The following is a 23,829-nucleotide window of genomic DNA, read 5'->3' as shown; positions in this document are numbered from 1 at the left end:
ATTCTTCAAACCATAATCAATGTCTAGCTCAAAGGACCTTTTTGTGTGCTTTATTGTCAGGAAGGGTAGAGGGAAAGGGGATTAACATGTCTGAAATCTACAATTTTTAAGAATGCCAAAAAACCTGATAATGTGCAATAGGGACCTTTATTCTAGTCCACTGCAGGGAAACACCACATAGCAATAAAAGTGTTGAAGTGTTTGCTTGGTTTCATAGTTTGTACTGAGCTCAATAGGTCACTGCAGCATCTGTCCAATGAACTGCTCCCCAAGGAAACAGCTGAACTACAGTGAGGTATTCCCTGCCCTTAGGACACTGCCATCTGAGCTGCACACCTCTCTGCCCTTCAAGAGCAGAAAAGCTACAGGACTGCTCCACACTGGCCCTTAAAGGGGCAGGGAATCACTGCTCAATTTATTCTCTGACACAGGACCAGCACAAGCTGGCTTTACTCCCTACACTTAACAAGAGCACTCACCCCTGCCCCTTTCCCTCCCACCAAACAGCAAAAGTCAGCCTTATTATGAAGGAAGTTAGGGCAAAGCCAGCAATATGCATGTGTGGGTTGGTTCACAAACAGTCTCAGTGCCCTTTTAAAGGAATAGGGCCTTCCAATGCAAAAATCCCATGTTCCAAGCTGGCCAAGGTAGGTGCTGACCAAAACAAATTGGTAATTTAGTCAGTTCCTATTAGAAGATTCCAGAGCAGTACCATCATTACCTTTGCAATCAGTCCTAGCAGCCAGCACCAACCATCCTCTCCCCTGCAGCTCCTTCTCCCTGGGAAAGGAGGCATAACTAAGGACAGAATGGGGAAGAGGCCTGTCTCCTAGTAACCCCCACCTCAATGCAGAGTTGGCCAATTAACTGAAGCACTGCCTCCTACCCAGCTTGAACAGCAACAAGTCAACACTTGAAAAATAGTTTATTTGTTAGGTTTTTTTTTTTAATAAAAAGTAAATAAAAATCACAACTTTCTTTTCCCTTAAATCCCTGACAGCCCCCAGCTGTGCTCACCACATGTGTGTCTCCCTAGTACTGGAGAAGGGGAAAAAAGAGCAACACACACAGGCAACTTTAGGCCTTTACTTCAGATGGTATTTGCTCAATGCAGAGCATCCTACCCCTCCCTGAAGGGGTTAAAATAGGTATAGGGATAAATCCAGTCACCCAGTAGCACCAGCAACCCACCACCTCCTGCCCGTGAGGCACCCCAGCAAGAGAACCTCGGTGCTTTGTTTGGAACAGACCATCTGCTGCCCACAGCACATTCAGCTTCAGCCAGCCGAGGGCTGGTGCCAAAGGCCTCCAATCGCCATACGCACTACCATTTAGAGAACACATGACCAGCTGACATTTTCCAGATCATACAGGGCCTCTGGCCCCAGAGATCTGTCCTGTCTCTCCATTCCAACCCCCAGAATTGATTACGTGCCAATACTGGGAAGGAGGGCTGAGGCAGTGGTGGACATGGCCGTCAGAACATGTAAATGGGAGTTTGATGAACAGCAAATGGAGCCAGGTCCCTGCACTTTGAAACAAAATGGGAGAAACCTCAAGTACAAATTCTAAGCCTACACAAATTGAAAACATGTACCTAAAACATCTACCCTCCTGGGGGAGACACTGGGACTTGGCTAGTCAAGACTCAAGCCAAGCACTGCAATTTAAAACCAAAGAACTTAAAATAGCCAGTGTGATCATCCAGACCCCGGACACTGCTCCAAGAGGGCGAGTGGCTCAGGCCAATTCCTTCAGCTGTAAGAACATTCTCTGACTGTCAGGGTAATGGCTCCCGGACCCACGAACAGAAGGAAAGGCAGGACTAGGAAGGGAGGCATTATCTCCATTTGTGGAAATAGCTCAAAACACTGGAGGTTAGGAGGGCCCATTTTTAGCAGAAGCTGCTGGTTCTCTGAGAAGAGTTTTATACGTATCGAGGCAACCAGCTTAGCAGAGCAGAGTCCAGTGCAGTGGGTAAGTTTTACACTCTTCCCTCCAGCCACCCTTAAAACAGGATGAGGAGAGGCTTATGGTGAGCTTGCTGAGCCACACTGCAGACATGCTTTTGTTTGTGTAAGCAATGGATTAGAAGCCTCATCACCCTTCTGCAGGCAGTGTTTCTGCATTGCTGGGGAATAGCTTTTGTTATTTCTGTCTTCCATCCAAAGCAGATGGCCTTGTCTGGCTGGGAGGGATCTAGCCACTTACTCCGAGCTCTCTTCAGCTTGCTTTTGTTTCTTCTTCTTCTTCTTCTTCTTGGTGCTGGTGTCACTGGCCTGCAGAGAAGATGGATCTCAGGAAGGGTGTCTGGGAAGGAATCACTGCTGATTTGTGACACCTTTCAGCAAGGACTAATGAGGTATTTATATAAGGATTCATCTTAACTACCCCCCAGGAGCTCTCATCCATGAGGGAAGAGTGACATACCATGCTGACACTCCCCCATCCAAGGCTCCCCAAAACAAAATCTGCCTGGCAGGGTAATTACCAACATGCAATGCACCAAGTCCAGGAGCATGTACACTGGAGAAGCAATTGCCACTCCACATCAATAGGCATCTAGCCTGGTGCCCTATCTCCAACTGTGCACTACTCCAGAGGCACCAGAAGAAGGCATAATAATCTCTGCCAGACAATTGTGAAAAAGCTACCCCAGGAGCAGATTATTCCTAACCCATTAAACAAGGGCAGTCTGTAACAGCCCCTTCCACACCCTGCCCTACAGATTAATCTGTTTATCCATGGCAGGCCAGCCCCCAGGGACAGACAATGGTGCCAACTAAGCTTAGCTATATTGAGGCGGCTTGCAGTGATGTAACTCTATACTGATGGGGGAAAGCAGCGACCTACATGGACAAATTAAATAGGTGTCTCAGGGTTTGTAAGTATCACTAAGAGGGGTGTACAAGTAATGCAGTGCAGCCACACTCCTAGCTCTGCAGCACCATCAAGCTACCTACCACTTCCATTAGCTCCCCTCCGCTCTCTGCAGCTTCTTTGGCTTTCTTCTCTTTTTTCTTCTTTTTCTTTTCCTTCCTGCTCTGCTCCTCTGGTTGCGGAGTGGCCGGAGAGGATGGAGCCACTGATGCCTCATTTTCACTCTCTGTCTCCCGCTTTCTCTGTTTAAGATTAAAGCCAGCATCAGATCAGCTCTCTGTAACAGGAGGCCTGTCTCAAGTTCAGATGACAGACCCCACATACAACTTAGGGCTCCACATTCTTCCAGTCTCTGCTATGTCATCTGTACGCAAAGTGACAGAGCCCAAAAACAGGTCCAGGGTTGGCTCCCCAAAGATAACCTGCTTCCTTTGGTAACACGCACATGCTGGTTGGGCTTTTTCAACTGGGATGAACTGCACCAGACTAGGATGGGGGCTAGTGACCCTGGCCTCTGGAATCCCATGAGCGCAGCTCTGCATTCAGATTCTGGGCCATGGTCTTGAGCCATCTTTAGGGCTCTTGTTCCCAGATCTTGTCCCCCAATGAATTCAAAGCCTGGTGACGTAACACTAACCACACAGGTGAATATGGATAACATATGAAAGTCCACTCTGCTGGACAAATTGAAGGAGACTCCACATGTTAACTCTGCCTCCCCCAAAGAAAACAACATAGGAAAGCATAATTCACGGGATCAATCTGCCAAGGCAGAGATGTTCATTTGACAATACACAGGTCTGAAATGGATGTTACACGAAAGCAGCCTGTGGTACTTACTTTTGGTACTCTCTCAGCCATTGCTGCTGGGGCTTCTGCCTCTTTCTTCACAGCAACACTGAAAGGAGGAAAACACCTCTGAGTTGAATGTGTGAATACTGCCAATCAATCCTATACGTTCAGATTTACTGTCCTCCCTCCTAGATGCTTGCTGCAAACCAAGCTACATCCCTCAGCCTCCTGCTGCTACACAGTTGACACACTACAGCTCCTTTTTCTGATTGCTATGTTATACAACACTTGGCAGTGTATGGAAAGCCTGCAGCCCACATCAGTGCTTAACTGTGCTGGACAAAGGCAGAGCCTCCCCTGTTTAATTTGGCAGACTGACTCCCTCTAGAGCCACAGATATCAAGCTAGAAAGGGATAACTGTCTGCTCACTTGGTTTGTCTGGAATAGCACCTCCCGTTATTCCTCCAGGGCAGTGCTCCCTAGGGATGGCAAATAACCGCATTGCAATTAACATACTTTGAAAAGGTATTATGTTGCTTGACAGTATTTTTAACATGCTATATTCAACCCCCGTGACCTTTTATACCCCAAACTGACATTTTCCAGCAGAAGTCAGCAATATGCCCTAAGGAAGTGGCACTCTAAGATGCCACAGCAGAGACTGAACACATGCAATTCACCCCTCTGCCCTGTCCCTCAAACAGGTCTCTGGAGCGCTGTGCATTACCTGTAGTCCACATACTCCTTCTTCCAGGAATCTGGCGTGCTCTCATTGGGCTTGCCATGCTTGCTCAACAGGCCCTGCTTGATCATCATCATCTTTTGACTTGCCTGGCGTGAAAATGCAGAGAGAAAAGGTCATATTCTAGCTTCAAAGGAGCTATCATTTCTAGTTGGAGAAGTCACTTGGCATGTGATGACACACTGTGGAAGAGAACCAAGTTCATGATGAAACCTTTACCAGGTCAGAGAGAGAGACAAATATGTCCTCAAAGAGCCTCTGATAGCACATCGCAAATTATCATTGTTACTTAGGAGTTTATTTCTTGGCTGATGTCATTCTTCTATTTGCAACACCGGTTAATTAAAGTAGTAGTATTCCAGAAAAGATTATTTTACCCTCCCACTGTGTCACTGCATGAGAAGGAACTGCAAGCAAATTGGAGCAAGTCTTCTACTGTTACAGACCCAGCTATACATAAATGCTAATCATATGTGCATCAGGCACATGGGTAAGTGGAATTGTGCAAGAGAGATGGAAGTGGTATTTCTGCTGCTCCTGGAGCCCCTTTCAACAGACTTTAGTACTCTGCCACATGGCCACGATATACTGCGTCTCTAATGCTATTTTGAATTTCAATGGCACCTTTCATTAGAGCACTTGAAGCATTCTTACAGACACTACTTCAGCCTCTCAAGAGTGGGGGGCATGGAGCATCTTCTAATTCTTCCACGAGCCATCAGTATTGGGTGATAGATTTAAGTCATCTTTGCACACAGTGCTAATGTCAGCTACATCACATCATTTGGCTCTTCCTGGAAGAATTTGCAGCACAGACTAAAATCAGTCTGATCCTGGCTTAGCCTAGTCAAGATCTAGTCTACACCACCAACTGGAACCAGACTTTTAACCAGGTTAGGGACAGCCCAGTCCTCGGACATGGTTATAGCTGTGCAGACATAGCCCAAAGAGCCCTACAGTCTCACAGCAGGAGCAAAACTGATCAAGCCTTTTTCATCTTCTTGGCTTCAGAGGGTTTAGACAAACTACATATGTTTGTAAATGGTGGTGACAAACTGGAAGCCTTTATCTAGGACCTGCTACTTTGTAAGAGGCTGCTTTGAACCAATTTCTAACACCACACAGCCTCCCACCCTTAGTCTCACCTTGGGACCAAGACCCCATTTGCGGGGGTAAGTGTCTCTTTCCATAATCACCCTCTTGATCTTTGCCACTATACCGTGGTCACAGGTAGAAATCACTGCAGTGGTCATCAAGGCAACAGCTGCATTAGTGGAAATGAAAAGAATGAACATTTAGGCACAAAAGAGCAATACTGGCCAGCTATTGGATTCAGTCTCCTATGACTCAGCGTTATGGTGGTGCAGAGATGGGCTACAAAGATGGTATTCCCAAGACTGACATCCAAAGGGATGCAATTTTCATCAGCCCCCTACACAATTACCCAAGAAGTCCATCCAACTCACGCCCTGGACAGGCTTCCACTTGTAACTCACTCCCTGTCTGGTTCATGATCAGGGAAGTACAAACTGGGGAACTCTAGATCTAAAAGCAGGAGCATCTACTGCCTGAGCTAAAAGACTCAGATCTCGTAGCTAAGATTGTAGCAGGTTTACCAACCACTATGTGGCTCAGCCCCCAGCAGAGCAACGGATGCGGGTTCACAGACTAGCTAGGAGTGAATTGTTACGCCACCCAGTGGTGTCCTGTATTGGATACAGGGCATAAGCAACACACACACACCACTGCTCATTGTCAGACGTGCGCCCAGTCAGGATGGCGCCTTAGTCCTTATTACCTAGGCAAATTCTTTCCTGCAAGTATCTGGTAATAAAAAAGACATTAGTACAAAATAACAGTGCACACCCATTCAGCAGCCATCCAAGATGCATCATTTCTTTATACTAGATTTGTTAGGAGAGAGAAGTTCACAGGCAGCAGTATGTGATCAGAGAGCATCACTCGTCTTGGTCGAGATGGAGCCCCCATGGAGAGGGGCTCCAGCTCTGCTGGCTCTGTCCCGCTCCTGCAGGCAGCCAGCCACACCCTCAAGCAGCCCCCAGTAGAACACTGAAAGGCTGGAGGGTATTTGGAGACTGCACAGCACAGAGACCCTAGAACAGGAATCTAGGTGCTGCAGGGAGGGCAGTGCAGCAGTACTCAGAGAATGGATAAACTTCATCATCATTTCACATACAGTGGTGTGCTTGAAAGCCCAGGACACAGGAATGGAGTGATATAGCTAGGCTTGGAAGCATTAGACTTTTACTGCTAAGTGTCGATAATTGTCAATTTCACTGTATACAAACTAACCAAAATATATTTCCATTGATTTCTTTCTTTGCCTAAGAACTTAAGAATTTGATTTAAAGATATTTATTTTGTACATTTTGACATATAATGTTGACAATGTGTTTTAACAGTGGTAACACTAACTTTTTGAATCTTAACGTGTCATTAAATTATCTGCCCTACCACAATTTCGCACAACTGGGAAAATTTAAATTGATAAAAATAGAAAAAACACATTATAGAGCAATAAAATCTGTTACTGTACCAGATACCAGAGTTATAACTAGGCCATTATTTCTCAGCTGGTATCACTGACCTCTCTAAGCAATGTTGTTCTCACACTTCTAAGGGTAGCAAGTCATAGTTATTCCATTGACAGCATCCCATCATTTCCCACCACGAAACAAAGATGAAAGATTCCAGCCATGGCGAGTGCCATCCTGCCCCCCATGAAATGCTCAAGCCACCCATGTTTGTTACAAGCTTCTGAAGATGTTCTATTGCTCTGGCTTTACGGCCAAGTAGCTAGCTCAGTGGCTGGAGGAAGAACATTGACCTCTTCTTACCCATGCAGATGGCCTCCCCTTTAGTGGTGATGACGACAATCTCCTGATTAATCTCAATGCCATCTTCATACCTCAGAACACCAGGAAGCATGATCTTGGCGCCGTAGCAGATGGCATTAACCTGGAAAGGTGTAAGACGAAGGCTGAAAAATCTGGTTGAGAATGTAAAGTTACATGGTCTTAACCAATGCGTAACATTGACTCTGCAAATTTATTCAGCCACTAAATACCAATTGGTGCTGCCCCACTGATAAAATGATATTTTTTCATGTATGACTTAAGAGCACCTCCTCCCACGCTCCAGGATTTGGCCATTGCTCCTCTACGCTGATTCAAAGCACCCTCTGCTATTCAGACCTGCACACTGCCTCCTTGAAAGAGATGCTGGTGGTTGTTTATAAGGATCTGGATCACCACCACTAAAGTTATTTGTTACTTGTTGTCCAAGCTGGAGGTGAAGTTAGGGTGAAATGCATTAGTGTCACCCCACTGTCCCACCACCTGCTGATATTTTCCAAAGCCATTCAGGAACTCACTGCACTGTCCTTCATAACCAGCCGTTTGTGTGAAGTCAGCAGCTTCTCCAAGGGGAAGATAACCCGCCTCAGATAACTCTCATCCTTGTTGTTGTCATACTGCCACTGGGCATCCAGTACATCGTGCATTGTCACCATGTGGTCCTGCAGAGAGAAATGCCCACTAAGTTTACCCTTGGCCCAGCCACCCAATCAAATCAGACCGAGAAAAACTGGCTAAAACAACGGTGAGAAATACATTGCAGAAAAAGCAGTGATGAATTCTGGGGTTCCCAAAAGGGGTTGAAGATAAAGTTACCGAGAGCTATGAACAAGGCAGGTAAGTGCAACTTAAAGTCCCCCCACATAACTCTGCTAGCACCCCTCTGCTCTGACCTCTGCTGTTCCAGTCCTGGGACCCTCCTGACCACAAATTGCCACGTTTGTATATAATGTTTACCACAAAAACTCATTTGTGACCTGACCCACAAATGAACTTAGCTTCCCACACATGAAACATCAGCACGTGAAAGGCTGAGCTACCTAGCTCCCCAAATCGCGCACACAACAACGCTGTCTGCAATGGCAGCAAGCACCCTGTCAGAAACCTCAGTACTCTGGATGCGGTGTATCAGGCACTAAGATCACAGGCTCTTAGGAAAAGTGGCTGCATCAAGAGCCTCCATGCTATAAAAAGAGCAGAGAATTTGTTCCACAAATGAAGTGTTTCTCCAAAACTCCAGGACCATCTCGGCCCATGCTGGAAAGTCTATCTAGGCTTTTATACCACCCCCAGCACAGCAGTAGCCAAGGACTTTACACAGAGGTGCTCATTTTAATCCAAGTATGTTTCCTACATTAGATACCTTGAAAAGCCCAAAGCCAGAGTGCAAGAAGAAAGCAGTTAAGCTCTTTCAGTACATGGACGTTTTGTGGGCTGAGTGACGGAAGTGGCAGAAAGCGAAGCTTCCCATCATCTTGACATGACTCCCAGCCACTCACTGTCCCAAAGTTTAATTACCAGAACAGGGACAGCAGCCCTGAACTGAACTCAACACTCTGGGTTAAGATAACTTACAGCAAGGGCCTTTCAAAAGAAAGCCAGGCGTACCCTCCTACCTTCTCTCCCATGATCCCCGAGCGTACTCGCCGGAGCTCTTGCATCTGACCTCCAACCCCCAGCAGCAGGCCCAAGTGGACACACAGCGTACGGATGTAGGTGCCAGCTTCACAACTCACCCAGAAGATACCTGGAATGCAATATAGGGAGGGGAGAGAAGAATTGTGAGCTATCCAGCGGTACCATAATTTAACACACTTGCCTGTGGGGATTAAAGTGAGCCCTGTGATTGGCTCCATGTTCAGTGCCTCCAATGAGCCATCAGTATTGGGTGATAGATGTAAGTCATCTTTGCACAGAGTGCTAATGTCATCTACTTTGCATCATTTGGCTCTTCATGGAAGAGTTCAGCAACTTTTATCATGGGGAAAATATGCAAGACAATTTCAGCTCTTGCAGAGGATGGGGACTGGCAGTCTCAGGGTATTTCTCTGTACTGGGAAGAAGCTCATCCCACATGGAAGTAGGTGGGATTTCGTCAGTCATCAGAGATCACCATAATGAGGAATTCATCACATTTCCCCAGGAACATCAACAGAGGGCACTTTTCCTTTCCTTAGATGGCTGCAGTGCAGTGCATCCCCTTTGGAGTTCAGCCTGGAACACAGACCTCTCTTTTAAACCAGTTTCAATTAACAAGTTAAAGCCTGGATTTTAAAATGGGACCATCAAGTGTCTGCACATCACTGCACTTGGAAGAGGAACAGCAAGTCCCCTCTAGTGGTGTGTTCACTAGATCCTCACAGGGAGAGCCCATAACAGCACTTTCATGCTTTGAAGTGCTAGCAGAGAACCTATGAGGCGTTTTACCTAATCTCCTCTCAGGGTCGTATTCTACCAGTTTGCTCTCATAGATGGTTCGGACCCTCAGCTGCCTCTTGACAGCTGCAATGAGGGGAGGTCGCTGAAACAGGGCACCGGTCAGAGTTTCTATTGCCTAGGGGGAAAAGCAGAAGAGCTGTCAGCCTTCACCTTTACAGAGCCCACACCATCCCATCAGCACATCTCGACAAAAAAGCATGCTGCTATTTGGACAATAAAAATAATTTTCCTATTGTATATCACATGTTGTATCTGATCATACAACATTAAAGCAAGCCCATCTGAGCCACTCACGCACCCCCTAGATAGAAATTACTCCCCCAGCTACCAATGGGGCTACTTTACCAGGCAGCAGCATGTGATCAGACAGCAGCACTCATCTTGGCTGAGACAGAGCCCTATGAAGAGGGGCTCCCGCCCTGCTGGCTCTGCCCCTCTCCTGCACAGAGTTGGCCAAACCAGCGGCTCCCAATAAAACAATGAAAGGCTGGAGGGTATTTGGAGGCTGCACAGCACGGGGACCCAAGAACAGGAATCTGCATGCTGAAGGGAGGGCAATGCAGTAGCACTCTGAGAATGGATTCATCATCACTTCACATACACCGCATGCCTGCCAGGAGGAGACTTAAGGTCTTTTTTAAAATGCATGATCACAGCATTTGTGAAATAGCAAGGGCATGTCAACATCTCAAGGCCTGAGGTTCGTATTCTCAAGGGAAAATTGCAATTGTTATGGACAATCCTACTAAAACACAGACAGCAAATATACAGTGAACCAATGCAAATTAAGCATCTGATTAAGTAACATCATGTCATGCTGCACAATTTTGATTTTATTAGGGGCAGTTTACTCTATTACCTCTACCGCAACAAAATGCTCTCAATGGCTCTTTAAGGAATGCTCTTACCCACATCTCTAACGTACACTGATAAGACAACACAGCAGGAAGCGAACGTGGGTTCAAGCATGCAGAGACTTACCCTGGAAAGCTGAATCTCGCTTTCAATAGCATTGTGCAGCCGAATGATTCCCACATACTCTTTGCCTGAAAGAATGACAGAAGAGTAGTCAGGAGCGGCCACTTGCATTTTATTGTTCACCGCCATGTCGGTGTTATTACAATTCAAACATCTATAGAGGCCAGTCTTCTTAACAGCCACTGACTTTTAGAAACGGCTCAAGCACAAAAAGCTCTAACCCCTTGAATCTCTCAACAAAGAAACACAAGCTGCAGGTTTATTTATGGAGCAAGATTTATTGTGTAGGGCAGCACAGCACAAGGCTGAATAAAAGCAATGGTAACCTCTTGTGTGTAAATTAAAATTTGCAGTTCTGAGACCTGATCAGCTAAAAATGGTGACACCACAAAGCTCAGGAAAACAATAGCTTGCCAGGCCTCCAGTTCATCCCAACTTTGTATTCTGCTATAATGGACAGTAAACCTTAGTTAGAAATAGGCAGGCTTTAGAGGCCTGGAACTGGAATCCTCTGCTCATCATTAAAATGCAGACAGTCAGTCAGTCTTTCATCTGACCACTTAAAAGAACTAGAGAGTAAACTACCCCAAAGCAGTAAATGACATGCCTGCACTCTGCTGAGACTTGACCAGCCGTGTTGCTCGTTCGATGCACACAATCAAACACCCCGTCACTTTGGGGTCAAGCGTCCCACTGTGCCCTGTCTTCTCAACCCGGAGGATGCGCCGGATCCAGGCAACCACCTCATGGGAAGAAGGGTTGGATGGCTTGTCGAGGTTAATGAAGCCTGTCCTGGAACACAGCACACAGATGATTAGAACCTTCAATGCCATTTGATAACCTGGTTGTATTTTACCAAGGGCATCTGGCTTCTAAAGAGAGATGTTTTGCAGCCAAGAAAAACTACATCCAAGATTTTTAAGAATAGGAGCTCCTCCTAATATGGAGCATTTTCAAAAGTGCTGAGCAACCAAAAGCTCCCATTTAAGTCAAATGAGCTGTTAGGTGCTCTATATTTAAAACAGGACTTTTATTAAACAGCTTAACTCTAAACTCCTGTTTTTGAAAATCTTGGCCTTACTGCATCAAATTTAATAATTTTATTAAGATAATGTTGAAATAAGAAACGGTACAGAGTTCAAGCATAGAAGTTTCTGGTTGTCAGGGGATAAGGTACAGATTATCAAGGGGTGCAAAATTCGATTTAGGAGCTGGTGGAGCAAGGATCACATAATAATCTGCAATCTCCCCGACTGGGGGAAAAGTTTAACCGGTCAGGGTACAGACATCGAGATATGGGGTAAGTTATCCACACAACGGCTATGTTCAGTATGCTGGGTATAGTGAGTGAATACGGGGGTGGGGGTGGGTCTACCCTCATTTGGTGGGGTTTAATGTTCAGTGGGTTTACGGTTCCAGTTCATACGGTCCGATGGGGAAGGCCTCTCAGTCTCTTTCCCACTACTACAAGAGAAAACTCCCCCAGCCTGGCAAAACATCTCCACTAAAGTCTTCACATTGGATGTACATTTACTTGTGCCTCTTTATCAATACCCACTAAACAATGACAGAAAGTGAAACATGCTGGGAAAGGGAAGCTATATTGCTTTCAGACACCATAACATTACTCTACTTTTCATTTCTAAATCTACCCCAAAAGAATCTGACTAGAATAAATTGAAATGTAGGCGACTGGTAACCAAATTTAAAGAGGAATTTTGTATAGCCAACAACAGTGAAGAAAAAGTAACTGTTTCCAGACCTACTTAAACTGGGAGAGTCACCAAACTCTTTGAGGATGTAAGCTGTGACAGAAGTTACAATTTTCCCCAACAAACATACCTAACATACTCAGTGATGTCTCTCTTCAGGGGATTGCAGCCAGAGGGAAGGGGTGTGTAGTGTGTTGTCCTCACATTTAGCTTGTCAAAGTTCTACAAAATTCAAACAAAATGTACCATAAACAAAAATACTCTAAGTCTTTAGAAACAAATCCCATTTTACCTGGAATTTTTGATCCCCATGGAGATCTGCAATCACATAATCTGACCTAGTTTAAATTACAATTAACTGAAAATGCCTCTCCCATACTGGCAGCTCTAGAAACAGACTTTCTACAGCAAGAAAAGGCCAACACTATGCAAAGAAGGTTAAAAGCTCTGTAGAACAACAGAGCTTTACAAAGTAGAGCAAACCCAGTGTGTCTGTGTACAGAACTAGGGTCTCTGTGGAGACTTATGCAAACATTATCCCTGCACAGAAAGAAGGGATGGATGTAAATCCTGTGGGGATGGTTATACGGCAGGTCAAGATCATATGCAGTTTGACAGATCAGACACACAATGAGTGAAAGCCCTTTTCAACATTTGGGTCATAGAGCCTGGTGCGAGATTGGTTGCCCTCTGCCTTAGGTTCCCATGTAGGGTATTTCTTTACAGGCAGGCTAAGGAACACATGTGAATCAAGGAGTAATGTTTTTATATCTGTACACACAGACGGAATCCTATAATCCTCTTTACCTTCAGCAGCAAGGGCCACTGAGATGTGTCCAGCTGAGCCACTCGGGATTCAGGTTTGATGAAGAATTCCTCTGTATGCTGTATGTCCTGGGGAGAGAAATCACAGATCAGAGAAGTGGAGTTGACATGCAAAGTGTCTTATCTCTTTTTTACAACTGAAAGTCTTTTGTATTCTATTGCCAACATTCACAAATTATTGCTAACACATCTTACACAATTCCCTTCAATGACAGCTACACCAAAGCAACATATACCCACAGCACCACAAATTCACTGCAAAACGATTATTGTCCAGAGAGATAATGGCTATAACACCAAGTAAAACTGAAGAGTTCTGGAACTGAATTAATGAACCATGACGTGAAACAGCCCCCCAGAGCTCCATGGCAAGTCTAAAGGATACTAAAGGATGGCTACATGTTTGAATGCAGAATAATGATCCCAGTCTGCTCCCTTCACTCACTAAAACAGTAGCAAAGTTTCAGTTCCAAAAGACCATAGGAGGCAGAATCTCTTTGGTGCATTGCAAAAGAGCAAAAGCTAGACTTAGACTATGTCTACACTAGCACTTTTGTTGGTCAGAGGAGCCAAAGAAACCACATCCCAACCGGCATAAATTTCACCATTGGAAGTGTTGGTGTAGACAGCGCTATGCTGGCAAGAGCCCTTCTCCCAGCAACATAGCTATTGCTGCTCGTTGAGGGTGGTTTAATTATGTTGATGGAAGAGCTCACTCCCATCAGCATAGAGTGGCTACACGGAAGACCTTAGAGCGGCGCAGCTGCTGCAGTAGCAGCTGTGCAAGGTCTTTAGTATAGACATGATCTTAGTTAAGCAACTTCTCCAAAAAACAAACCCAAAACACTGGCTGATCACATCTTAATGCATGCATCACAATTTGAAAGGAAAGAAGTGCTATTTTGCTCCTCTCAACTTCAGGTGACCCAGTGAATGGGTGAAAAAAGACTAAATCCCAATCCAATAATGGATTATTTCTATTTAAAAATGAATAAAGGCCAATTTAGGACAGATTCTCTTTTAAATGACACATTCTAAGCACAAGCATCTCCCTCCACCCCTTACCTACCAGAATAATTAATTAAGCTGATAAGAACAGATTTTAAAAATGTATTAAAGCTAATGTTAAAATTATACAATATACAGGTTGAGAAAAGACTGTTTGTACACCTGGATATAGTGCTTAGATTATCCCCAATACAAAGTTTGTTTTTAAAGTCATAAGATACACAGTGCATAACCAGCAGTAATCCAAATTTAGGTGAATGAATTTAAGAATACAGTTTAGATATTTAGCATCCAAGTATTCAGGTACATTACTCATGAAAAAATGTATACAGAGTTGGTGGCGGAAGGCGATATACTAAACCTTTAGTCAGTTGTAGTGCAAATACATCACTCCATTGGATTCTAAACAGCCATCTTAGTCTCAAGAGATTTATTAGGAAAAAAAAAGTAGTTTTACTCCAAGAGACACCGACACTCTAAATTCTTGGGGATCAAAGCTGATAAAGAACTTAAAAATCTGCTAAAATGTGTTTATTATTAAAGAAATTCACAGTTTTTTGCCCCCAGTCAGGGCAATTCTATTTTTCTATGGATACTTGGAGCAAGGAGAGGTGCTGATTCAGGACAAAGACTTCAACTGTCTTTCATTCTAAGCCATAACACTGTCCCATCTTAAGTCTCTGAGCTCCCATGGACAGCATTCACCAAAACCAAGGCAGGAAACAACACCGCTTGCCTTCTGTCCTGCTGCTTCTCTCCCATCCACCCCCCAACTAAAGACCTAAAATTGCAGGTGAGTAACATTGTTAAACCATTACTCAAACAGTAAAAGATTCAAGAAGTGGGCCATTGAGTCCTTTTCTTGAGATACTTAAAACAGGTGAAGGTTCCAGGATCTTCCCCAAACAAGAGTTTTGCTCAACTTGAAATCAAGTCAAGGCACCAAGCTAGCCTGGAGGCAAACTCAGTCAGACAAGTGGAAAAACAACTTCACTCACAGCAACATCTGCATCTGGTAGAAGTTTCTTATCCTTTTTCTTCTTCTGCTTCTTAGCTATACAGCCTATATTTGAAACAGAGGTACGTTAAATATTTTTCATACCAGAACTCATCCAAATCCAAACTGGCAGCACTACAGAATTTTATACACAAGCAAGATGTATCTCCTAAAAAATTAGATTCTTTAGTTCAATATCAGGTTCAAAAGCAACTTAATTATTATTTGTTCAGTACTTTGTTGCATTCAATATCAGAGGCAACATATGATATTTAAGAGCAACTATTTCCACACTGCAGTTTTCTTCCTTCTCCATTGTCTTTTCTCTTTTTCTCCCCTCCCCATCTGTCTCTTTCCTACTTTTAACCTCTCTGCATTTTCTTCTCTGCAGCAACGCCCAATTCCAGGAGCTTCACTCCTCCCCCTCTCCTGACAAAAACTGACAAAGAAATGACCATTGTTGACATGAAAACTATCTTCATTAGGCTTTAGACTCAGTACTGAAGCGAGATTAAGGGGGCAGGAGCGGGAGGAAGCTTACACCTCCCGGTCTCCGAGCCACGTGCCAGGATGCCCAGTCAGGCACACGCCACCCTGGCGGACAGGTTTCCGGCACAGATCGGGTGACTGGAGCGTTTGCAAACGAAAGCCGAGAGGCTGCGGAGCTGGCACACGCCGGGGCGCGCCCACATCCCGCTGGGCCTGGGTACGGGGAAGCGGGTGTTGCCACCACGGCACCAGGTATTTGGCCCCGAGGTAATTCCAGGAGCTCCCGGGTTTCTGAAGGGCAGCAGGAGCCACGTGTACGCGGAGCGGCCCCGTTGGTGGCAGGGCTCGGATCGCGGCCCAGGCGGCGGAGCAGGGCCGCGCCCGGGACAGCCGGAGAGACCGAGACCTGCCCCAGGCCACGTGCTCAGGCCGGACAGAACCACCCCCCGGCCGGGACAAGCTCCCCACCTTCCCGGTCAGCCATCTTCGCCCCGCGCGCTCCAGGAGCCGCGTGCTGCCGCCACCCGCCGCCGCGCAGAAAGAGAGACTCGAAGGCCGCCCCTGTCCCGAGATGCACCGCGCGCAGGGCCCTTCCCCGTCACGTGCTCAAGGACCCGGCCCAGGGAAGGGGGGGCGCTGCTTCTCCGCCACCTGACAAGGCGGCGTGCGGCCCGCTCCCCATCACGTGACGGACTACACCCCCCCCCCCCGCGTGCTCACTGCGGGGCCCGGCCGCCGCAGCCCGCTAGCCCCGCGGCAGGCCCTCATGACCAGCTCCTGCGGGGCGCTGGGCACCCCCACAAACTTCCCGGGCCAGGATGCGACACTGAACGTGCCTCCCCCGCAGCAAGCGCACGCCACGGGGATGGCCGTAACTGGAGCGTAGGGGGCGCAGCGACCCTGCCAAGCGCTAACGCCAGACCTCCTCCTAAGGCAAGCAAAGACTATTTGACTCTTGGGCACATGGGAAGCAGTCACACCCTTTTAAAAAAAGTTACTGCTACAGGAAAGCTGTGCCAGAGTCCGTAATTACACTGCATATGCTCATTCCGCTTTCTTAGGGGAAAGGAGTACCACAGCCACAGAAACGCCTCAGCCCCTCTAAACAGCGATGTGATTGCCAGTTCATAGGGCTATTACAAGCATGCTGCTGCAGGTAGTAGTGTACTCAAGTGAGAGGAGCGAGCTGTGGCCAAGGTACGCAGGCTCCAGAAGGCCTGTCAAAACTCAAAACCGTTCACCCAACAGATGTGGAACAGAGGAAGGAGGTAATGAGTAGTTTTCCTTTTTTAAAAGGTCATAATACTGATTAAAAGAGTAGAAAGAAAAGGGTATGAGTATTTTACAGAATCAGACACCATGGAAAGTATGGAATAAGCAATCTCTAACCAGGGACAGAGTTTTCTATGTTTAGAATAGCCCTTAAACATTTTCAGCCCTAGTAGGATAGTTCAGAAGGCTAAGCTTTCTTTTTGAAGCACTCTGTTCCCACCCATCACCAGTTCAGTACATGGTTATGAGTCTTCCCCCCAGGAGGAAGACCTGGAGCTTTGTTTTTGCACAGTTTTATCTTAAAGATGTAACATACAATAGTAGCTCCCTTCAATATTTTTTTCCCTGTATCCTGCCTTCTGGTACTGCACCTAGGCTCAAGCCCTGCAGCACATACACAAGCTTAGAGAGCTGAAGACTACTTCAGGACAATAAAGACAGGAAACTCCATTCTGAGTTCCAGTACATAGATGCTTCATTAGAGTCATACATCAGTGAACGAACTGATGATTTCAAAACTTGCCAGTAAAAATTACGTTTCAAAACATTTAAGAAATAATGTAAAGTTCACTTTTATATGTATAAATCAGTTTGCAGTTGCACATAAAGCAAAATAAAGACAAAATACCCATCAATTTCCAATGTTTTACAGGGATGTTTCGTCTCCACTTACTACAGTATAGGCTTGAAGTATTTTTATGCAACTTCCAAAACAGCCTCACTTTTATTCACCCAGAAGACCATGTTAAGTAGGAACACTACTTAGCTTAAGGTCCACAAGGTTCTATTTGTGTAAAAGGTAATCCCACTCGCAAAAAGAAAAAAACATCGTATTTATGCATCCTAAAGAAACAATTAAAGGGAACCCACCCCAGAAAGGGGCAACTAAAGTTCATCCTCAGCAGGAAAACATTCTTTCCAGAAGATGGCCAGCAACATGCTCTTCTCAGGGCATTATCATTTTTCAGCACATAAGAAGTGTCATACAAACATTAAATTTACACCAGCAATTTGTAAAATGGAAATAGAAATTCAAGTAGGAAAGCTGGCCCACAAAGATTAAATGATTTGTCAGACTACAGAGTCACAGTGCAGAACTCTATGGCTTCTAGACCCAGGTTTAGTTCATTAGACCACAGAAAGGGTCTTATCAATTCTCTTTATCATTAAAATGGAAAAATTGTTAAAAGTATTAAACTAATCAAAGTTCACGTGCTTTTCAGATATACATCAAGGCTCAATTTTGCACAACTCCTATACACCTTAGAAGGAGTTGCAAAAACATATCTGAGGGCCAAAGTTATAGGTAAATGTTCCCCCTACACCAATACAATCCTTTTAAACTGCTGTAACAGGCCTGATATGTAAAGTAATACAGTATCTGTAGGAAATGCTAAAATTAAACATATTACATCCATCTTTACCTACTTGTTGAATGAAACCAACAAGGTAGTGAAGCTAAAGAGCCAGCAGCAATGACTCCCCACATTGCCTAGGTTGTAGCTAGTGATATTTGCTTTGAGCAGTAAACAATTTTAAAAGTCTACAATATTTACTGAATTACATCTTAAAGAACTAGAAGGCTTCAGGATACATTGGTGTCTCCAGAGTTCTAGCTACAGCATTATATTAACAGAGGAAGAGCTAGGACCGAGAGCCAGGTAGTTAGAAAGTACAACTCTTAGGCAACAGCTGCCAACATTGAAACAGAACCAGGAGCAGAAGGTACAGAATAAAATTTTAGCTTCCAATTTAGTTTTTAAATGGAAAGAGTTGAGTTTAGTTACTTTTTTTGAATTAGCATCTTAAAGAGAAACTGGTATTTTTACCAGCTTGCTCACATGTGAATTACACTGATACAAAACCAGTCTCATTTTGAAACAGATACAGAAAAAATGCACTAGTCATGACATCTCCAAATGCGAGAATTTTAATCTAAAAGACTGAATCCTGGCGTTTGTGGACTGTTTGGAAAATGAGTGCCATTTGTAGTATCTTCATTAAAAATGGCAAGAATCCAGCCTCTTACTACCTTAAACTGTAGTAGTTTACATACACAGTTTCTAATGGATCAGGTCATCTCCTGCAGTAGCAGGTGTCTCAAATCTGTGAATGAGAGGAGAATAGCAAAGAGGCTGCACTGGGGCTGAGAAAGGAAAGGTCTCTATAACGAGAAGTAGTTAATAGGAAGTGTTGGCATGTCCAAGTTCCTTGTCCCCAATAGGAAAATAGTCTTTAGCTCACATAGTCCTTTCCTACATGCAGATAGTAGCAGGGAGATGAACCAAGGCTTTGTTGTGGTGATGAGCCAAAATGGAACAACCCTCCATGTGGCTACTGTGGGAAACAGAATCCCATGGTGGGTGAAACAAGTCATGTTGGTGGTGATCCTATTGGGATTAGACTCCTGTGGCTGGCAGCACAGGGGAAAGGCCATTCCTCAGCGTAGCAGATGGGTCTCATCTCTCCTGTGGATGGTTGGAGTAGGTGTACAAGGTTAATTTCTCTGGTGATGCTTGGTGAGGGTTTCAGGCTATATGAGGGAGATAGCAACAGATCAGTGAAGATGCAGTTAGTCTCTGTGGAGATGGCAGATAGTGTGCCATAGAGATGGCAGCTGAAGATGGACAAGGCCTATCTCTCTAGTCCCACTAAGGCAGCAGCAGGTGGGTGGGGCAGGCCTCTCTTTCTGGTGGGAGACTGACTCCCCTATGGAAGTGGCAGCAGGCAACTGAAGCCAGTCTGCCTGGGGGGACTCAGGCCCCCTGCCCAGAGGGGCTGATCATCTCTTGAAGCACCAGGTGGAGCAGGTGGTTCTGTTCAGGGCTGAGCAGCGGCCAGAGCTCTGCCTGCAGCACCTTGAGCGCCTCCAGGTCCTTCTCCTGACAGGCCATGACAGTGGACTGCAGCAGGAGGAAGAGGCCAGGGGGCAGGTACCCTGCCTGGGGGAGCTGCCCAGCCCCCGCCCCACTCTCGAAGGCCTCCCAGCAGTATTTCTCCAGGGTCTGGGCATGCTCGGGCAGCAGCTTGGGCGGTGGCGGCTGGAGCAGCAGGAGGAGCAGCACCCGGGACACCTCGCAGCGCACCAACACCTCCAGGAAGGCACCACTGGGCGGGCTGGGCCCGGCCTGGGCCAGCAGCTGCGCCTGGGTGAGCGCTGCTAGGGCCCCGTCGTAGTCGCGGGTGAGCAGCAGGCAGGAGGCCAGCTCGCCCAGGCAGCGCAGCGCCTCCAGGGGCAGCTCGGCGGCTGCCAGCAGCTCGGCAGCGCGCTGGAAGTGCGGGGCGGCCTGGCCAGGTTGCTCCATGTCCCGTAGCGCCGAGCCCAGCTCCAGGCAAAGGCCTGCCGCCAGCGCCGGCTGCCCCAGTTCCAGGTGCTGGCGGGCGGCGAAGGCGAAGCAGCTGTGCGAGGCCTGCAGATGCTCGGCGAAGCCGCCGCTCAGGCTCAGCCGCTGCTGCAGGTCCCGCTCCTGGCGCAGGAAGAGGCGAGCGGCCTCGGTCAGGGCCTGCGCCTCGCCGGGCCCGTGGAAGAGGCTCTGGGCGCAGCGGGCCACGGCCAGCTGGCACCAGGCGGCGTAGGGCAGGCTCTCCTGGGCCCGCAGCTCCCGGGCCAGCACCCCGAACTGCTCCGCCGCCTCCGACACGTTCGGCTTCCGCAGGAACCTCTTCCGCAGCTTGGCCGACACCAGCCGGTACCGCGCCAGGAAGTCCCCGTCCCAGCCCCCGCCGGGGCCGGCCGCCCCCAATCCCCCGGGGCCAGCTGGGCCCGAGCCACCCGCCGCCGCCATCCGCGCACCGGCTGCCGCCCGGAAGTGAAACCGTCGCGTGCCAGCCAATGGGCAGCCGCCTGATCGGAAGAGGCTGCGCACGACTCCTGCAGAGAAGGGGCGTGGCTAACGGGAATGTGATGCACCCCCGGGAGCAGGCAAGAGGCGGGGTTGAGGTTTCTGCCGCTTCGTGAGAAGGGAGGGGGGAGTCGGTCCCCCGTCTGTTGAGAGGGGATGTACGGGGGGAGTTGGCTCGGGTCCCCAAAGCCCTGGGAGGCTGAGGGGTAGCGGCTCCCTGGGGAGTGGGGCGGAGTAGGGGTGTGGTGCCCCAGCTTGTGAGGGGAACAGCCCCAGATCCTTGCAGCCCAGCTCATCAGGCCTGAAACCCCGTCATGGGGCCATGGCACAGGCCCCCCCGTCCCCCGGGCTACGGCATCACCGTTACACAGTGACACAGGCAGCCCACGGGCACGGCGCTGGGCAAGCCCCACAAACCAGGGGCAGGCTCCATCTGGGAAAAGGGCTAGCTCCCCAAACCCGCCCTCCACCTGGCAGCATGGTCAGCAGCACATCCAGCCCTCCCTGCCTCACCTCAGAGCCTTCATTAGTGTGTATCCATTCACAGAGTCCAAGCATAGGCTAGTGGCCTCCCAGTGACATAAAAATGGTCCAAAGAGACTACCAGCTCCCAACACAACAAAACAAGAGGGTAACAAACAACAGAGTGGAAGGGATGGGGGGGGGGGGGGAAAGGACACAATTACATGCTTGTTCAGTATTGTGTGCTGCATCTTGGAGTTAAGTTACATAGAGTAACAGTTTGCCAGAACCCGCAACCTTATTTTTAGCGCTTCTGTAGAATTAACCCTAGCACCACTGCACCATGGCACTCGCTGCTGTAGGTGATCCTCTGTATGGCTCAGCCTACCCAGATCCAGCCATGGGATAGAGTAGGCAACACAAGAAATATCTAATATGCTAAAAGAAAAGGAGTACTTGTGGCACCTTAGAGACTAACCAATTTATTTGAGCATGAGCTTTCGTGAGCTACAGCTCACTTCATCAGATGTTTACCGTGGAAACTGCAGCAGACTTTATATACACACAGAAATCATGAAACAATACCTCCTCCCACCCCACTGTCCTGCTGGTAATAGCTTATCTAAAGTGATCAACAGGTGGGCCATTTCCAGCACAAATCCAGGTTTGGGTGGAGGGTGAGAAAACCTGGATTTGTGCTGGAAATGGCCCACCTGTTGATCACTTTAGATAAGCTATTACCAGCAGGACAGTGGGGTGGGAGGAGGTATTGTTTCATGATTTCTGTGTGTATATAAAGTCTGCTGCAGTTTCCACGGTAAACATCTGATGAAGTGAGCTGTAGCTCACGAAAGCTCATGCTCAAATAAATTGGTTAGTCTCTAAGGTGCCACAAGTACTCCTTTTCTTTTTGCGAATACAGACTAACACGGCTGTTCCTCTGAAATCTAATATGCTGTAATTCAGGAATCTGAAACTGATGTGGGGTGAATTTCTCTGAAGAAAAGTTCTGTTTTTTAAGAATCTGATTGGGTTTTTTGGGTCTTAAAAATCCAAGGCTGGTTTGTGCTCATCTTGTTTATTCTCAAGCCTCCCCAGGAAAAGGGGTGTAAGGGCTTGGGGGGCTATTTTGGGGAAATAGGAACTTCAAGTGGTCCTTTCCCTGTTCTTTGTCTAAATCACTTGGTAGTGGCAGCATACTGTTCAAATACAAGGTGAAATTTGTGCCTTGGGAAAGTTTTTAACCTAAGCTGGTAAAAATAAGCTTAGGGGGTTTTTCATGCAGGTCCCCACATCTGTACCCTAGAGTTCAGAGTGGGGAGGGAATCCTGACAAGGTGGACTTGTGTTTGTTGTCCAGGAGACCTAGGTTCCTGAAAGTGGATTGTACGAAGTCTATGTGCCCTTCCACTAGTTCTTTGGACTGACCCCTGACCAAACAGTCGTCCAGGTATGGGAAGACCCTCACTCCTCATTTCCTGACGGAGGCTGCTACCACTGCCATGCATTTCGTGAATACTTTCAGGACTGCTGGCAGGCCAAAAGGCAGCTCCATGAACTGATAGTGATTCTGGTTTACTACAAATTGAAGGTATTTTCTGTGGCCTGGGAAGATGGCTATGTGAATGTACACATCCTTCAAGTTGAGGGCAGCATACCTGTCCCCTGGATCTAAGGAAGGAATAATCGAGGCTAGGGAGACCATGCGGAACTTCAGCTTCTTCATGAACTTGCTGAGGTTTTGAAGGTCTAGGATGGGTCTGAAATCCCCATTGGACTTTGGGATCAGGAAGTAGCGGGAGTAAAACCCCTGGCCTCTTAGCTGTTAGAACCTCCTCCACTGCCCCTACCCTTAGGAGTGACTGCACCTCCTGGGCCAGGAGATTTTTGTGAAGGGTCGGTCCTCAGGGGGACAGGGAGGGGAAGTGGAAAGGAAGGGAAGAAATAAACTGCAGGATATATCACACTTCTACCATATGAAGCACCCATCGGTCAGAAGTGATGTTGGCTCGTGCCCAGTAAAAGCTGGACAAACGGTCCACAAACATAGAGGTGACATCAGGGGTGAAAGTAAGATAAAAGACTTATCTGAGGCAGGGCCTCAGGTGAAAAGGGTGGGGGTCAGCCTTCCGCAGCCAGCTTTTCCATGCTGCCCGGCCTGTCCTGGCCGGGGCTCCAGCAGCGATTTAAAGGGTCTGGGGCCCACTTTCACCTCTGGGTGACATCCAAGTTATGGACTGGTGCACAGTCCTTGGGCGCACCCTCAAAAGTTTGCTTATTGCCCTTTGGTTGTCTCTTTCTGAAGCCTTTATTCCTTCATCGACCGAAGTCGTGTCTCTGCTGATGGTGAGGCAGGTAAAAATGGCACATGGGCTGAGGTTAGTAATGCTTCCAGGATTGGGATGGAGGGGAGGGGAGGGGCTGGAGTGTGATGGCCAAACAACTTCAGCGTCGCCCTCAAATCTTTTAGGCTATGAAGCCGGGCATCCATTTGTTCTGAGAAAAGGGACTGTCC

The 23,829-nt window shown here is 47.2% G+C and overlaps 2 protein-coding genes and 6 non-coding genes across 9 annotated transcripts; all 8 read right to left on the bottom strand.

Moving 5' to 3' along the window:
- Window positions 1-128: 128 nt before the first annotated feature.
- On the bottom strand, window positions 129-16,320 carry DKC1 (dyskerin pseudouridine synthase 1). Of its 2 annotated transcripts, XM_073360562.2 has the most exons (15): window positions 16,208-16,317; window positions 15,252-15,316; window positions 13,228-13,314; window positions 12,551-12,642; window positions 11,316-11,500; window positions 10,712-10,776; window positions 9,719-9,845; window positions 8,908-9,038; window positions 7,810-7,953; window positions 7,274-7,394; window positions 5,561-5,679; window positions 4,401-4,504; window positions 3,721-3,778; window positions 2,964-3,122; window positions 129-2,279 (listed from the first exon to the last, which is right to left on the bottom strand). In XM_073360562.2, exons 1-15 carry the CDS (start codon window positions 16,221-16,223, stop codon window positions 2,208-2,210), a joined length of 1,545 nt encoding a protein of 514 aa, XP_073216663.1. In that variant the 5' UTR covers window positions 16,224-16,317; the 3' UTR covers window positions 129-2,207. The 2 variants fall into 2 exon arrangements, with proteins under 2 accessions (XP_073216663.1, XP_073216664.1); XM_073360563.1 differs by lacking the exons at window positions 129-2,279; window positions 2,964-3,122; window positions 3,721-3,778 and having other exon boundaries at window positions 4,397-4,504; window positions 16,208-16,320.
- On the bottom strand, window positions 3,965-4,100 carry LOC140917818 (small nucleolar RNA SNORA56). Its single transcript, XR_012161009.2, has one exon. It is a non-coding gene; the product is annotated as a small nucleolar RNA SNORA56 (small nucleolar RNA).
- Window positions 5,129-5,204, bottom strand: LOC140917808 (small nucleolar RNA SNORD83). The gene has a single exon (XR_012161000.1). It is a non-coding gene; the product is annotated as a small nucleolar RNA SNORD83 (small nucleolar RNA).
- LOC140917822 (small nucleolar RNA SNORD17) lies at window positions 6,360-6,608 on the bottom strand. The gene has a single exon (XR_012161012.1). It is a non-coding gene; the product is annotated as a small nucleolar RNA SNORD17 (small nucleolar RNA).
- Window positions 8,717-8,853, bottom strand: LOC140917817 (small nucleolar RNA SNORA36 family). The gene has a single exon (XR_012161008.1). It is a non-coding gene; the product is annotated as a small nucleolar RNA SNORA36 family (small nucleolar RNA).
- On the bottom strand, window positions 9,165-9,240 carry LOC140917810 (small nucleolar RNA SNORD83). The gene has a single exon (XR_012161001.1). It is a non-coding gene; the product is annotated as a small nucleolar RNA SNORD83 (small nucleolar RNA).
- LOC140917823 (small nucleolar RNA SNORD17) lies at window positions 10,089-10,327 on the bottom strand. The gene has a single exon (XR_012161013.1). It is a non-coding gene; the product is annotated as a small nucleolar RNA SNORD17 (small nucleolar RNA).
- Window positions 16,321-17,558: 1,238 nt separating the features above from the next.
- Window positions 17,559-20,851, bottom strand: LOC140917515 (40-kDa huntingtin-associated protein). The gene has a single exon (XM_073360564.1). It carries the CDS (start codon window positions 20,794-20,796, stop codon window positions 19,768-19,770), a length of 1,029 nt encoding a protein of 342 aa, XP_073216665.1. The 5' UTR covers window positions 20,797-20,851; the 3' UTR covers window positions 17,559-19,767.
- Between the last annotated feature and the right edge of the window lie 2,978 nt (window positions 20,852-23,829).

The sequence above is a fragment of the Lepidochelys kempii genome, chromosome 9 (assembly GCF_965140285.1).
Source record: "Lepidochelys kempii isolate rLepKem1 chromosome 9, rLepKem1.hap1, whole genome shotgun sequence".
Classification (NCBI taxonomy): Eukaryota; Metazoa; Chordata; order Testudines; family Cheloniidae; genus Lepidochelys; species Lepidochelys kempii.
The sequence above is the reverse complement of the archived record's forward strand: the minus strand, read 5'-3'. Positions and strand labels throughout refer to the sequence as shown.